General features: G+C 54.0%; 1 protein-coding gene across 3 annotated transcripts in view; it reads left to right on the forward strand.

Annotated features, from left to right (window-relative positions):
- DUSP22 (dual specificity phosphatase 22) overlaps positions 1 to 8,658 on the forward strand; it is a 56,943-nt gene extending 48,285 nt beyond the window's left edge. For all 3 annotated transcript variants that reach the window (XM_064476113.1, XM_064476103.1, XM_064476107.1), the window contains one exon: positions 26 to 8,658. In XM_064476113.1, the coding sequence (XP_064332183.1) occupies positions 26 to 72 (47 nt within the window). In that variant the 3' untranslated portion in view covers positions 73 to 8,658. The remainder of the gene's footprint in view (positions 1 to 25) is intronic.
- Positions 8,659 to 15,566: the final 6,908 nt, after the last annotated feature.

The raw sequence follows: 15,566 nt of genomic DNA on the forward strand, positions 1-15,566 counted from the left end.
TGCCAGCAATGTTCTTTCTTCACAGCCGCCTCGGGGATTCTGAAGTCCTGGGCCTTTCTCCGAAGACTGTAATGTTCCTGGCGTTTCTGAAATGTTGCAGAGCCACAGAGTTTAGGCTGGTGCTGCCAGGAAGAAAAGCAACCCAGAGTTTAAGTGTCCAGAAGTGGTTTGTGAACCTGCCTGTTTTCCTCTCAAACCAGTACAACATGTCGCCAGCCATGTGCCGTCTCTGGCAAGAGAGACCTGTCTTCACCTGGTCCCACTGCTGCGGCTCCCTGTTTGCCCTGAGCCCTGCGGCCTGCCGTGCCCCCTCTGCTCCTGGAGAGCTGGCTCCCGGGCTGTGTTTCTTACGGTTTTGTTCCCCGTGTGGCCTTGGCGCCCGCACGCGTTTCTGCTGGTGAAGGCAGCCTTCACGTTGAGCCGCACCGCCCGCCTTCCTCCTCAGCCGGGTGGGGACCCCACGCCACCAGGCCGTCTGGGGGCTGCTGCGGCAGGGACGCTGCTTTCCAGAGGGTGGGGTGGTGACCTGCTTTCCTGTGGGAGAGCGTGGATCCCCGCGGGCGGGGTTCCCGGGGGATGCGGCGTCCAGAGCCCCCTCCCGGTTCCGTGCTCGGCTTCGACCTGAGGGCACTGACTGGTGGGAAGAGGTCAGCTTCTCAGCGTTTCTCGTCTCAGTCCAGCAGGGGAGCAGGAAACCCAGCTTTTACTTAAAGGCTAGGTTTGGCTTGAGCTCAGGGAGCTGACAGGGTGGGCTCATTGGCGGAGGTGTGTGCTTGGCCTGTGTTCTGAGTCGGGGCTGGGGCGGGGCGATGAGTTGGGTGAAGAGGACCCCTTGTGCCCAGCAGCCCCTGGCCAGTGTGGGATGACAGTTCAGATCCGTTTGGAGCATTAAAAGGCTTGTTCTGACTCAACAGGCCAGCCTGGGTGAAGCATGGGTAATCCAGGTGTAGGTGCTGGACCTGGAAGCCCTGAGATGCCCCCCAGTCCCCTCCTGTGAAGATCAGACTTGAGCAGCAGCCCAGCCCAGGGCGAGCCTTGGAAGACCCCTGGGCGGCGCACAGGCCCCTCGCCAGGTGGCTGTCCGGTGCTCTGCAGGCCATAGACCGTCCCCCGCAGTGGTGTAGACCGGAGAGAAGATAGTATTTCATTCACCTGAGGCTCAGAGAGCCCAAGAAACATACCAGAAACTAAAGATGTTAGCGATGCTTTGCTTGAACCTGCGTTTCCTGGTCCCAAGTCAGTGGGCAGGGTGAAAGGGAGAGGCCGGGTGCCCCAGGCTCTGCACGCAGAGGTTTTGAGGCCCCAGCGCCAGGGCCTCTGGGGAAGGGCCAGCACCACTGCAGCGTGCGTGGCCATGAAGCTGGAGCCTCTGTTTGCCTGTTTCCCCTGCTCTCTCTGTGGGGGTGGTTTTGGGCCACTGTGGGGTGGTGGTCAGTTCCTGTGACCAGACCAGGTGTCTGGGTCTCGTGGAGATGGGGACGGTGGACTCCCCCTGCCCCAAGGGCCCTCCTTGTCGGGTAAGGGGGCCATGGCTCCGGGCAGTTTTCTCAGGCTGCCTCTTCTGTGGTTTTCTTCGAACACCGGTCCGCCCAGCCCAGGTCCAGCGTGAGGGAGGCCTGCCCTGCCTCCGTCATCCAGCCCCTTGTTGGTTCGCTTGACAAAGGCTCTTTCGTCCCAGCAGGTGCTGTGGGACTCAGGCAGGACACACAGACCCACCCCTGGTTCTCAGAAGACTAGCTTGGTGGGGGTGGCAGCTAGGAAAACTGGCAGTTGCAGAGCAGGCTGTGAGCACCGGGCAGGTGCTTCTGTGCCATGTGGGGAGGGGAGATACCTTTCCAGTTTGGGGGAGGGAGATCGTGTTCGGGAAGGCACCTCAGAGAAGGTGGTACTGAATTGGAGGCCTGAAGACAGGTGCTGAGCGGGCGGCACTATGGGCAGAGGGGAGTCCAGGCAGAGGCCGCACAGTCACTGTGTGTGACGGGAACCGGTGCGGGTGGGCGGTGATGGGGGCTGCAGACAAGGCTGCAGACACAGACAGAGGCCCAGGCGTCCACTGTCCACTTGGTGCTGCTGTCCGATGACTGGTGACCCCTCACACCTGCCTTGGAGCTGACCAGCTCAGAGGTCTGGTCCCGAGCGTGGAGCCTTGTGAGCAACCGGTCTGCAGACACGGAGGGGGCTCCTGAATGTGCTGGGCGCACTGGCACAGTGGCAGGTGTGCAGAGGGGAGTGGGAGTCCATGAGGGGCTGGTCAGGAGGCCATGACCACGGCCATCCAGGTGACAAACGGGGGCCTGGAAGGGGACTGTGGTGTGGAGGGGAAGGGGCTGAGGAGGCTGGGGGAGGAGGGATGCTCCTGGTGCGGCTCTCCCAAGTCTGGTCTCCCCCGCCGTGGCAGGGTGTGGGCTCTGCCCTGTCCAGGGGGGACTGAAGGGTGCTGCCGGCCCAAGACCCCCACAGGTGCACCCCTGGTGGGACCCTGCTTTGCACAAAGGGTGCTCAGGTCTGTCCTCACACCCATAACCGACTTCCAGGAAGCAGACTTGTGACACTTAATGTTCAATTCAAATGTCCAGCTTCTTAATTTATTGGGAAAGATAAAATATTTGCTTTGTGAAGACTGATTTTATCCCCTAACCAGGCTGTCTGTCTCTCATTATCAAGATTTTTGGAAACCAGCAGATGTACACCGTGACGTACACAATGTTATATGTCAGTTATGTCTCAATAAAGCTGAAAAAAAAAGGGAAAGCATGTTCAGTCCTGAGACACTGCCCTGTGCTATGGACGTGGGGCTGACACCTGGTGTCCCGAGAGGTGTGGGCCGCGTGCCACCTGGGGCATGTCTGCAGCCTCCAGTCCCTCCTGACGTCCCTGTGCTGGTCCTCACAGGCCGCCTGCCCCTGCCCAGCGGCTTCTGACTTAACTCCGTTTCTCAGAGCACCTTTGTTAACCTTCGGCTTCGCCGGGTCTGGTTCCCGCTGGTGGCTTTTTTGTGTAAAAGGTGCTGGTTCTTTCCAGCTTCTATCTCAGCAGGGAACCCCACACCTGACTTCTGGGGCTGCTTCCTGCTGCTGGTGCACGGAGACAGCCTGCGAGTTCTGGTGGTTGGTGTGCCTGTGTGTGTGTGTGTGTGCGCGCGTGCGCGCGCGCATGCACAGCTGTCTTTTGTTGCTTTTTCACTTTATTTTGGAGAAATCCTTAGCCTTTGAGGAATCCTTTGAGCCCAGGTTCCTTAGACGGCGTGGCCAGGGAGCCCAGGAAAGGCAGAGCTGGTCACCACGGGCTGCCCTACACACTAGCACCTAGTCTTGGAAACGGGGAACACACAGAGACTCAACATCCTGTGATCCCACACTGGATGACCCCTCCCATCCTGACTCTGAGTTATTAATAATTTTATCAAGAATGTGCTTTCAACACGCTTGTATTTACAGACGTACTTAACAAGAAATCACCAAGACTTCAGAGGGAAGTTCCTCTTCCCTTTCCTTTTTATGGCCCAGAGACAAGGAGAAACGGAGAAAAAAAAACTGCCTTTGACTTGTGCTGGAGGCTTGAGAATGTCCACTGTCCCTTCTGAGGGTCTGCTGGGGCCTCCTTAGGCCCCGGGCCCACCAGCTGTCAGATGCTTGACTCCGGGGGCACCGGCCGCATTTCACCCGGACCCTTTGCTTTCTTGCTTTCCTCCCAGTGAGATTTTGAGAACTGTGGCTGCAACGGCAGGACGTGATTATTTCAGCCAGTGTCAGAGTCAGTGTTCTGGCTGCAGCGTGGCCTCAGCCACGTCGGGCAGCAGTGGATTAGAGGCTGCAGTGCTGGTCGGGGCCGTCTGCCGGGGGAAGAGTCACAGTCCAGGCTGAACACCTGCAAGCCTGGGCTGCTTCGGCTCTGGACAAATTGTGGGTCAGAAGAGTTAGCAGTAGGCAGTTCACTTTCCTGGAGCCTCGGGCTCGGCTGTGAGAGAGGGTATCTAAAGGGCTCTCGTAACTGGAAGCCCAGGGCCGCCCGTGTTCTGATCCAGGTGGTCCGGCTGCATGTGTGGGGGCAGGTTTGGTAGGGGAGATGGGATGGGATTGGACCTGAGCACATCCTTTATGCCAAGGCCTGTTTGGGAAGACTGTAGGGGTAGAGGGGACTGATTCTGGGGGTGAACAATTCCTTCTAATTTGGGACAGTTTTTGGAAACAATGCTGATCACGCCAAGGGCATTTGCCCAGCTCGACCCAGGGAGGCTCACAGCTCACGGGGGCTCAGCGCCCAGCCTCTGGGACGCACACGCATGACAAGTGGCACGTGTGATGGAACACTGATGTGTGTGCCCCCCCCCCCCCCCAGCGTCCGCTCACCTCAGACGTGGCCAGACCAGCACAAACAGGAACCATGCTTTCTGGTGAGCGGGCCTGCCTCTCAGTAGGCTCTGGGTTTCCCCAAGGCACCAATGGGGAGCCTTTTGGAAAATAAAAATCAAAAGGCCTCCATGTGTGCACCAGAGAAATGTCATCTTCTGCTTTGCAAAGGGTGTGCCCTTCACAGCGAGAGGCCACGGGGTGCGGAGCTTCCTCAGAAGGGAGTCTGCAGAGCCTCGCCATGTACTGGGCCAGATGGTCGGTCCTCCTCAGTCTGTGTGAAGCCACGCTGATGTGGTGGTAAGGAGGTGTGAGGCAGGACCAGTGCTCCCTGTCCGCAGAGGCCCTCGTGAACCTCCAGAGGCCAGGTGCATCTCAGGGGGCCTGCAGCGGTGGCTGCCTCTCTCCTGCCTCGATACTCACGGTCGCGCAGCACAGGGGCCTGGGCTCTGCCCTGCCGCGCCCTTCCCGAATCGCCCGCCCGCCGGGAGCTCGGCGGTGCCGGTCCTGATGCACAGGTCAGGGCAGAGGTGACCAGGCGGCCTGGCTGCGGTCTGCTTTGATCCCAGTTCTCTGGAATACCTTGGGGAAGTCCCCGAGGAGGCAGCCCACTCATGTGGGGAACTTCTCCGGACCGGTGTGGAAGAAACCCCCTAGAGGGGTGAGCAGAGCTGGACGGTGCCCCCCGGGAGCTCGGTGCTGCTGCCACAGCCCACCTCACGGCTGCCCGGGTGTCGCCCTGTGGCCTAGGAAGGCCCTTCTGCCCCCGGCTAGGTGACAAGACGGTCAGCCTCAGGAAGGTCAGCCGTCACTGAGCACTCAGAGTGTGACATTTCCTTGAAACCACATCCTTTCGACAACTCATGGGATAAGTTTTACTGTTATCCCCAGTTTCCAGACAAAGAAGCCAAATTCTTGAGAACTTGAGTGTTGCCTGGTCTCAGGCCGGAAAGTGGCCGATGAGGCCTGGAGTCCAGGCAGCCTGGCCCAGCCGCACCAGGCCACCGCTCCCTTCAAAATGCCAGCACGCCTGGAGGGGCCATGCTGGGGCTCTCTCCTGAAGGTCAGGGGCCTCGTGGGGAGGCCAGGGAGGAACACAGGCTGGCACGAGGAAAAGCTGTTTCTTCTTTCCGCCGGAGCCCCGAGCGTGGCCCCTGTGCCTGCCTTCTGCCTCCACTGGCGGGCCTGACTTAGCCTGGAGAGGTGGACAGGGTCCCAGGGCTCTGGAGGCCTCTGCAGGAACACAGAATTGGCCCTGCCCGGGGGGCTTGGAACCTGCACCCTAAGCGGTGGGGCTCTGCCCTTGATGCCCCGTGGATGAATGCATTGAGGAGATCCAGTGGGGTTTTTGCAAGAAGCTCAGGGATTTGCTGTCGTTCAGCTCAGATCACTCAATGGAGACCCTCATTGAAGACAGAGGTGAGGGAGGCAAAGTGGACATTGGAGCAGAGGCGGTGACCTCCTTGCGACCCCTGGGGCTGACGGCAGGTCGGGGAGACAGGGTTACAGAGAGAGCCTGCCGAGGACTGGGGTGCAGGGCCCAGCCTGATTTGGGCAGGGCGGGAGGCCACATCAGGGAGGAGTTCCCACTCTGTGTCCTGTCCTGTCCACCCAAACCGATGCAAAGCTGGCCAGCGGGGAGTTCTGCACACTGTGGGCTGTGGGGGGCACAGCAGCGTGACTCCCTCCTACAGGTAGCCCTGACCCTCAGCACTGGGGGGCGGACACACAGTGATAGGATGGAGGAAGTGCCACCACTTCCAAGAAGCAGCTGGCTATCGGCGCCAGTGCCGCAGCCGGTCTGAGAGGCAGCCTGGGTTCTCCTACACACTCTGCGCCAAAAGCAGGCCATCAGGAGCTTGGCCTGTGACTCACTGCTTTCATCTTTAAAAAGCAACCTAGAAGCATCCACGCCTGCCCGTGTGCCCCTGATCTGTGCTTTCCCGTGGCCTCTCCAGAGAAAAGACACCCTCCAAGGGACAGCCGTCGGGGTCAGGCAGCATCTGACTTCTGCTGTGAACCATGCCCGTCCGTGAAGGGGAGGAGAGCTCGCACCTGTCACCCCACGGTCCCCAGGGCTGCCCAGAGGGAGCGGAGGAGTTAGCCTTGGCAGCCCTGTCTTCAGAGACTGTTGAATTGAGGGGAGAAGGCAGTCAATCTGGAGTGTTCTGTGCCCAGATGCTGCACATGGAAGCACCAGCACAGGCCAAGAAGACCACTGCCTGGTGGAGAGTGTGCTGGGGGTGGGGCCGAGGTGGGAGCTTGCGGCACGTTGGCGGTGGGGCGGGGGGCGGAGGTGCAGGCAGGACGGGTGCATTCGTTAGGAGGGAAGTGCAGCGGCAGCCAAGGGCGGGCCTGGCGATGACAGGCCATGCAGGTTGGGCTACAGGCAGGAGGCAGAGTTGGGGGGACAGGCATCCCAGCCCAGGTGGACAGCCCACAGGAGCCCCCAAAGACAACCTGCCAAGCGAGGTGCCTGACAACGTGTTTCATTGTCACCTTGAAGAAGTGGCAGGTGGTGCCGGTTCGAGTTCTCAGAGGCAGAAACAGGGCGTGAAGGTTATTGGTGACCACACCTGTGAGCGAGGGGAAGCAGGCTCACAGGGCAGAGGGACTACCTGCTCCCAGCCACAGGGCCCTGGGGGGCAGCTGGGCGCCCCAGAAGTGTGGCCAGTGGTACTCACCGCGCTCACGGGATCTGCAGGGTGACCAGGTGCTGAAGTGCGACCCTGCAGAGGTGCTTCTGCACAAACATGCCACCTGCAGGACGAGCCCCCCAGTGCTGGGGCTTCCGGGCGCTGGGTCACTGGGTGCCCCTCAAGACCTGACATACCCCTTCCCCCGGGTGCAGCCCCAGGACTTGGGGGAGGCCTGTTCTCCTCACAGGGGTCCGCCGTTCCCTGTGCGGGAGATGTGGAGACACACTGGCCACTAGAGCATTTATTAAAGATTATTTTCAGTGATACACAACTGAAAGTCAGTCTGCTTTTTACCACCACCAAGAGCCAGCCGCCCTGAACCGTTCCAATGTTGAAATACACCGCACCCAAATTCTTCTGTAGGTCTAAGTTCTAGGTCTGTATGAGTCTAAGGCTGTGCCTGCTGTAGAGTTTTGATAAATAACACCAGCTTCATACGTGCAGGGTTTTATTACACAGCCTTTAGTTAGCAGTGCATCCTCCACGGACGCGAATGTGGAGAACTCCCGGTTATCAGCAGCGCTGGCGGGAGGGGATCCGCCCTCTTTGTTCTGTCTTCTTCTTCTTCCAAGTTCCGAAGATTTGCCGCACAAGCCCCGTGGGGAAGTTTGGCCTCCAGCCTGTAGAGTAGATTCAGAATAGCCAAGGAGGGGACCGCCAGCGACTTCAGCCTGGCTCCTGCGTGACCACGTGCGGCCACTTGAACGTTTACTTGCCTTGACGAGTTGTTGGCTGCACAGACGTTTGAGAGCCACCAGAATTGGTCCCAAAGAAGCACAGACATGCTATTTGTGGAATCTGAAGAGAAATGGGGTTTCTATGAACCTCTCCCAATCTTACCCTTCTGTTTAATAGTTTTCCTATTTGTATGTATGTTGCTTAACATGAAAGGAAATTTTCAAAATTAAAGCCAAATTGGTCTATGATCAATGATGAATGAAGGTAGACTGGCAAGTCTGACATAAAGAGAAGTTCAGTTTTCTAGTCGGCTGTGAAAAAGAATGAAGTCACGCCATTTGCAGCACCATGGATGGACCTGGAGATCGTCATTCTACGTGAAGTCAGCCAGAAAGAGAAAGAAAAATGCCACATGATATCACTCATATGTGGAATCTAAAAAAAGAAAACAGAAGACACTAATGAACTTACTTACAAAACAGAAACAAACTCTCAGACAGAGAGAGCAGTCTTACGGTGACCAGAGAGGGAAGAGGAGTGGGCAGGGATAAACTGGGAGTTTGAGGTTTGCAGACACTAACTACTACACATAAAGTAGATAAACAACAAGCTTCTTCGTACAGCACAGGGAGCTACGTTCAATGTCTTGTAGTGACCTGTAATGAAAAAACATGAAAACGAGTTTATATGTGTGACTGAAACATTATGCTGTAACCAGAAATTGATATAACACTGTAAACTGACTATACTTAAACAAAAAAAGAGAAGTTCAGTTTTGACAAAATCACTGACAAATTTGCAGAAATTATGCATTAGTGTGACAGACCAACATAGAGGCATATTTTTTCAAATACACTTTATTGCAGTTTGAAAGTATTCGTCCATGGCTTTTTCCTTTTTTTTTTTTACCATGATATTATTTTGTTTTTGTCCTTATTTATTTATTGGCATGTCAATAAATGTAAAATACAAAAAAATCCACTTTCACAGCATTGTTTCTTTTCTGCTTCATTCCAGAGGACTCTGGTGTCACACATGCCATGTGCGACCGGTGCTCACAGGTCCTTAGGAAATGCCGCGGCCCTGAGGCCTGCTGGTCTCCCTGTGGCCTGTCCCTCAGTGCCTGCCGCCATTCTGATTTGGTTTTTATCTCATTTACTGACTCCTGAGACTTGGCCAATTATTTCCATTTCATTTTCTCTATAGAGACACAATTTAAAAGTCAACTGACTTTTCACACGTTCGTTTCATTTTTTTCTGGTCCTTTCTTCAAAGATAATTGAAGATTGCTGTGGTCATTTTTGAGACCCCTGGATGGGAGAGCTGCTTTGTTTCCTGGCATCTTTGCCTGCTCCCGTGTGAGACCCTTCCGGTAAGAGGCTTGTGTAGGAAAACCTACATCTCACTGGAGGTAAACGGAGGCTGAAGCATCCCCTTTCTCCTTGTCACAGAATTCCCATCAGCATGTCTTTAAACTGCCATCTCTCCTAGTGCCTTTCAGAGACTCAGATTTATAAAAATTCTGTGAACATACCTCCTCCATTGCCAAACTCACAATGCACCTGTTTGGTGATGGGACCTAATTTAGATGTTTGTGAGGTTTGTGAAGTGACTCCCAGTCATAAAGCACACCCTTCTTCTGTGCCAAAGATTGCCAAGTGTCTTTATTCCTTTTTAAAAATTACAGTTGATTTACTAAAACGTGTTAATTTCAAGTGTACAGCAAAGTGGCTCAGCTTTATATATGTACTTCTTCAGATTGTTTTCCCCTGTAGGTTATCACCTGACATTGAACACAGTTCCCTGTGCCGTCCAGTGGGCCCTTGTTACCTACCAAGCACATTTCCAACACAGGGACCCGCCAGCCCGGGACCCCAGCTTCTCAGGGCCGGCGCGGCGCACAGCAGGTGCAGAGCCGCGTCTGTCATGAGCCCCCTCCTGCTGCACCTCTTGTCAGAGCCCCCAGGGCCTCGCCTTCCTTGGGCTGTGGCTGCACCCCCCCGGCCAGCACGCACACTGCAGGCCCCCCAGGCCCCGGGTCCCCCACCCCAGCTGGCCCCCCAGAAGCCCGGGCTCCCCCCGAGCGTGTGTTGTGCGAGCCGCATCCTGGCCGTCTCTTCACGCCCGGGCTCAGTGAGAGGGTGAGCCGAGCCGCTCGGCGATGCGCGCAGAAGCCCCTCGGCCCACTGAGTCCTTCACACCCTCTCACCCGACTTTCAGAAGTGTGCCAGGACCCTGTCTGCCCCCAGCCGGCCAGTCCCTTGGGGTTGTGGGGTCTGGGCGTGCTGTGGGCCAGGCGGGCGGGGCTCAGCCCAAGGGGCTGCCAGTCTTCCCTGTGCTGACGTCGCTTGTCTCTGAGCCTTTCTTTAAAAACTAAATTAACAAAAGTCAAGTGTTTTGGGAATTGAACCAGCCTCTGAAACTCTCTTTTCAAAAGGCCTCACCACTAGCATCCTAATCTTGTTTTATTTTGCTTCTTAAGCTTAAAAAAATGCTGACACCTTTCTTTCCTTTTTCTGTATTTAAGTCAATCAGTTGAAACCATTGGTGGCCCTGCTGTGCACACAGCTGTGGGCCAGGCCCCTGCCCATCGGAGCCCACGTGTCCGCTTCCAGGGTCTCTCCTGAACGTCACTTTTGCAGCCCCAGCCAGAGCACATCCGCACTTCCTGGCGTCAGCGGCCTTCTCGTGGCTTGGATTTTGAACTATCGTCTCTCTCTTATAGTACCGTTGACCTTGTTTTTGTCACCTTTCACTTAAGCCCATGCGCTTACTATCTGATAGCCTTGTTCTGTTTCCTGGATTTCTTCATTCACTGCCTTTCTCACAATTTACATTCATTTCTCAGAACAGTTTGATGCAGATTGTTTGCTGTGAAGCTAGCTCTGGACAAAGTTCATGGTCCTGGTTGAAATGGTTGCTTAAAGCAGCTTTTCTTTCAGAGACACGGCTTCTGAGCTGGAATCCCACACCTCTCTGGAGAGACACCAGCAGGCATCAGGCACTGTGAGCAGGTGTGCGGACGGCGAGTCCCCCACGCGGACTCCCCGTCGGGTCTGCAGTGCCTGGGGTGTGTCGCGGGCACAGGGTCCGGGCATTCACATGTCCGTTCTGTTTTACCACAGCTTTTCTTCAAGTTTCTTGGGGAAAAGGCTAGACTTCCTCGATTTTCTATCCAACAGTTTCTTCCTAGGATTATGGAAATTTGTTTCCCCCTAAATGAAAGAAGTCTACAATGGCATTCAGAAAATTACTTTTATTTGGTCAGTTCTCTAATGCTTCCTAAAGTGTTTTCCCATTTATAGAGCACCTTCACGTAGATGAATTCATCTTCCCAACAAAGCGATGGGGTCACCAGCACACAGGTTCAGCTGCTGACTCGAATCAGGCTGGAACTCAGGTCTGACTCTTAGCCCAGGGCCCTCTGCCCTACACCAAGTTGGAACCCACGGACCACAGGCTCTCCATGTGAGCAAAACAAAGATAACCTGCCAAAATAATCCAGAAACAGAGGTCGAAGCAACGTTGTCATGTGACACAGTCGGTTCCCAGTGGATCGACACGAACCAGTAAAGGGTTAGCAGAAGAGGCCAGAGTTACCTGGTCTACAGGGGAATGTTGTCCCCACAGGATACATTCACACAAGAAAGTGTCTCCTCCTGGACTTTGGATGTGAAATCGTCTTGGAGGCTTGCAGACGCGGTTGTGTCTGGGATCCACTGAAGGAGTCTCGATCCGCCAGTGGGTGGCGCCTGGGCTAGGAGGGGCAGCAGGTGGAGCTGCCGTCGGTCTGGGAGGGACCCTCTGGGAGAACCAAGACAAAGTGCAGAAAAGAAGCCAGCAGCAGGGCGGAGGCTGCTCGGGAGGGGCAGAGGCAGGCGGCCCAAGGACTGAGCAGACGGGGAGGAGGGAGTTTGGTCCGGCCAGGGTGGATGGTCCAGGAGCAGTGCCCGGAGCAGCAGGTCCAGGGACCTGCCAGGCGGAGTCGGGTGCTGCTTGTCTGCCGCGGGGCAGGTCCAGGGCTCAGTCACTCATTCTCACAACACAGCTCTGGACCAATGACAGCTGTCAGTCTAATGCCAAGTCTTCACGCATAAGTAAACGTACTTTAAGACCATAGGGTCAACCTCCTCTTGCTCAGAATTGTTTTGTTCCAAAACTTAAAAAAAAAAAAAAGTTTCAAGTCCATGTAGAAGAACTGATTTTTTCAAAAGAAGAATTTGAGTAGGGAAGGAAACAAAGGGGCAGTTGAAAAGTAGCTACGACCCGCCCGGCAGAGGCGACGAGGATGTGTTTCGATAGACAGTGATGAGGGGTGGCGGTAAGTGCGTCTCTGACGTTCTTGGCTGGAGTAAACCTGGCAGAGGTGCTGAATCAGTAGCCCTGCCCTCCCCCTCCGACTTCTGTGAGTGTAAACCTCAGAGGCCAGAGAGCAGGGAGCACGACGCTCTCCGGAGGTTTGGAAACTGGCCTGACTCGCGCCTCCTGGGTGGCGAGGACGCTTGCCCCAGCTGCGTGCCTCTCTCTGATCGCAGCACTTGACAACTGTCAATGTTTGGAAAGAAAAGTTTTCAAAATTACTTCGAGCTTATATTTATGTACTTGTCAAAAGAGGGCAAGCCAAAAAGACCAGCTGTGGACCTTCTCCAGTGATAGCACCTTTTTCTTATTTCCATATTTTAGGAGATGCTTATTTTTAACGTGTCTTTGCTGCCTGGACTCTGCTCTGCAGACGTCGCTGTAAAACCACATGCTTTCACAGAACATGCGTGAGACACACACTGTCTTTCAGTGACTGTTGTCATAGCTGCTCAGCAAAAATCAGAGAGAATGTTCTACAGGCATTTTCTCAGGAACCAGTGGGGTTTAAGTGGGTGCGTCAGCCTCCTTCCTGCTCTCAGCTCTCACTTCGGAGGTTGGGCCTAATCAGAATTATTTATTATTTCAATTTTTTTTCCTGAAATGCTGGCAGGTGTCGTTGGGTGAACCCCCTTCCTGGCTGCATCCTCCATCAGGGCCAGTGTGATTTCTCCAGTCCTCAGTTTACTAGGCCTCAAAATAGGGACAGAATTTCTCAGAATTTCAATGTTTTGTAATGTATCAGATGTAGAGTCATTGAAAGAGAAAAGTATCTTTGTGTGTGTGGCCTTGGGGGAAATTTGAATTATTGCAATTATCTCTTCTCTTCCATGTCCTCCCCGTTTCCAGCTTAAAGGAGGTCAGGAGGTGGAGGGGTGAACTTACTAACAACACCTTCCTTTACTCAAAACTTTGCCAGAATGAGGTCTTGGGATAGCTTACCCCAAAACCCCAGCTTCTAACCCACTTCTCACTTTTCTTAGGTTCATTAGAGCTGAAGATTCTAGAAATTTATTTTAAGTGCTGCCTCATGTAGGGGCTGTGTGTGTATTTGGCCAAGTAGGTGTTTGTAACGAACGCCCAGGGAAAGCCCTCACCCCAGACAGATCGTGGGCCCCTGGAAACAACTAGGCACCCAGGTGAGGCCGAATGTTTCCATCTCCAGGAAGATGTGTGCTGTCCCTCTTGCAATTAAAGAGGTCCCTGGGCTTCTCTGAATAGTGGCAACAACTGTCATTTAATGCACACAAAAGGAGACAGGCTTTTTTTTCACTGTAGCAAAGATTTCAGTAGGCCACGGGGGATTCTGGGGAGTTTCAAACCTTTTTCCCCTTTGCATTTCATGTCACACTGCACATGTTTCGTCATGAGTGTTTTACATGCTAACAGAAAACGTAGCCTGTCTTACAGGACAGACCCCGCTGGTGGCCAGGTTGGACATGGGTGATCATGCGTGCAGACTGTTTTCCACGGAAAGCTACACACCAGCACTGACCAAGCAGCCCGCCGTGTTGCAGCAGGTGCTAACAGACGTCGCAGCTGTCTGACTGGCAAAAACACTGTGGGCTTGCTCTAACGGTCATTTGGGTCGGTGGAATGTGGGGAGTCTGACGTCTGCTTTCAGGAGACTGCTGCCCAGATTCACAGGGCATCGCGGGGACCAGGCTGACCACCTGTCTGATTCTCTCCTTCTGCAGTACTTTTACCCTCCTGTTGTTTTTTTCCTCATATTTTTTAAAAAACAGCTCTACTGAAGTCTAATTTACATACCATACATATCACCCGTCTAAAGTGTGCCATGAGTTCAAGAACTCCACCAAGTGTGCAGCTGTCACCCTACCCAGACTCAGACGTTTTCAACACCCCACGCCCCGCCCCTTCCACCCCCCACACCGACAACCATGATCCACGCTCCTTCTGTCAGTTTGCCCCAGGACAGTTTGTATGGGCTGAACCATACAGTGTGTGGTCTTTTGTGTCTGGCATCGTGCACCAGCGTAAAGTGTGGGAGCACCATCCATGTGGGGCATGTGTTGCTGTTTCCTTTTTACTGAACAGCCTGGTTTGTTTTTTACTGGAGTCAAGGGTTCACCAGCGGTTCTCCACTGGGACCAGTGGTGGGACATCTGGGGGCATTTTGATGGTCACACGGGGTGGGGCTGCTGCTGGCGTCTGGCACATGGAGGCCAGCGATGCTGGAACACAGGGTCCCACAACAAACAACTACCTGTCTCAGAATGTCAGTGGTGCTGAAGCTGAGGATCCCAGGCTAGGCTTCTCGGAGTTTCCATTGCTGTCGAGGCCCCTGTTTAAGACCAACTGGCGCACAGTGGGACTCTTCCCTCCTGCCCGACTACTTATTACTGAACTGGGGTTCTGTTTGTCTGATTTATGTGTGTGTAAAATATGAATTCATTTGTGAAACTGATAATCGTTTTTTACCATTTGGGAAAATTTTGGAATCTCGCAAAATATTATTCAGTAGGTTGCACCGTCCACCAAAGAGAAAGGTGAGGAAAAAGAGTATACAATTCTTATCCCCTGGTTGAAATCTCAGTATAGCCTGGTTCTGAAAACTTAGCGACAGAAAAGTAGCAGATGTCTTGGCTTGTGCCGCTTAAATTCCAGGAGCTGCAGCAGCCACTGGGCGGCTTATAATACAGGCATCTAATGAAGGACATTAAGTTCATTCAGCAACAAATTGCACCATAATTTTTGTGGAATGGGGTCCAATATTATGTACTCTGGTTATATTTTTCCAGTTCAGCTTCAAATTTTGAAGCTGCTGTTATTCTTAACATCAATGAAGCAATTTTATGTGGGGCGGAGGTTAAAAGAAACAGATATAAAGAAAACAACACTAAAGAAGTTCTTCTCACCAGCATAAAACCCTTCTTGAGAACAGGAAGAGACCAGCCAGAGTTAAAACACTTTGTTTTTGAGGCCAGGGATTCCCTGACTGCTGGACTTTCCTCCAGGGAGGTTGAGGTGCCAAGAGGTGGAATGCTCTCTCCTGGTTCTTTTAAGCTTTGTGTGATGATGAATAAGAAACAAGGTTTTCTGAAGCTGATAACGTTAAGAGGAGACTGAACTGCTATGAGCTGGTGAACCATCCTTGGCAGAGGGTACCTTTGGGAATTTGACAAATAAACAGTGTGTTTCAACTGCCTGGGCGACTTCTCCTCACCCTGACAGCTCTTTTGTCCCAGTGGGCAGCTCCAGCCCAGCCCCCAGAGAGGGAGCGGCCGGTGGGGAGTGCGGACTGTGTGTAGGCTGGGAGCAGGCAGAACGGGGTCTCCCACAGTCTGACGTCCGGTGTCACCCGAGTCTCCTCAGCACCTCCTGCCAAAACTGATGGTAAACCGCATCAGAAATACATGATGGAAGTAAACTGGGCAAGATATATACCTACACCTGTGCGGGTGCACACATGCAACACACATACATGACACGCACACACGTACACGTAGGCGCCTGCACA

The sequence above is a fragment of the Camelus dromedarius genome, chromosome 19 (assembly GCF_036321535.1).
Source record: "Camelus dromedarius isolate mCamDro1 chromosome 19, mCamDro1.pat, whole genome shotgun sequence".
Taxonomy (NCBI): Eukaryota; Metazoa; Chordata; class Mammalia; order Artiodactyla; family Camelidae; genus Camelus; species Camelus dromedarius.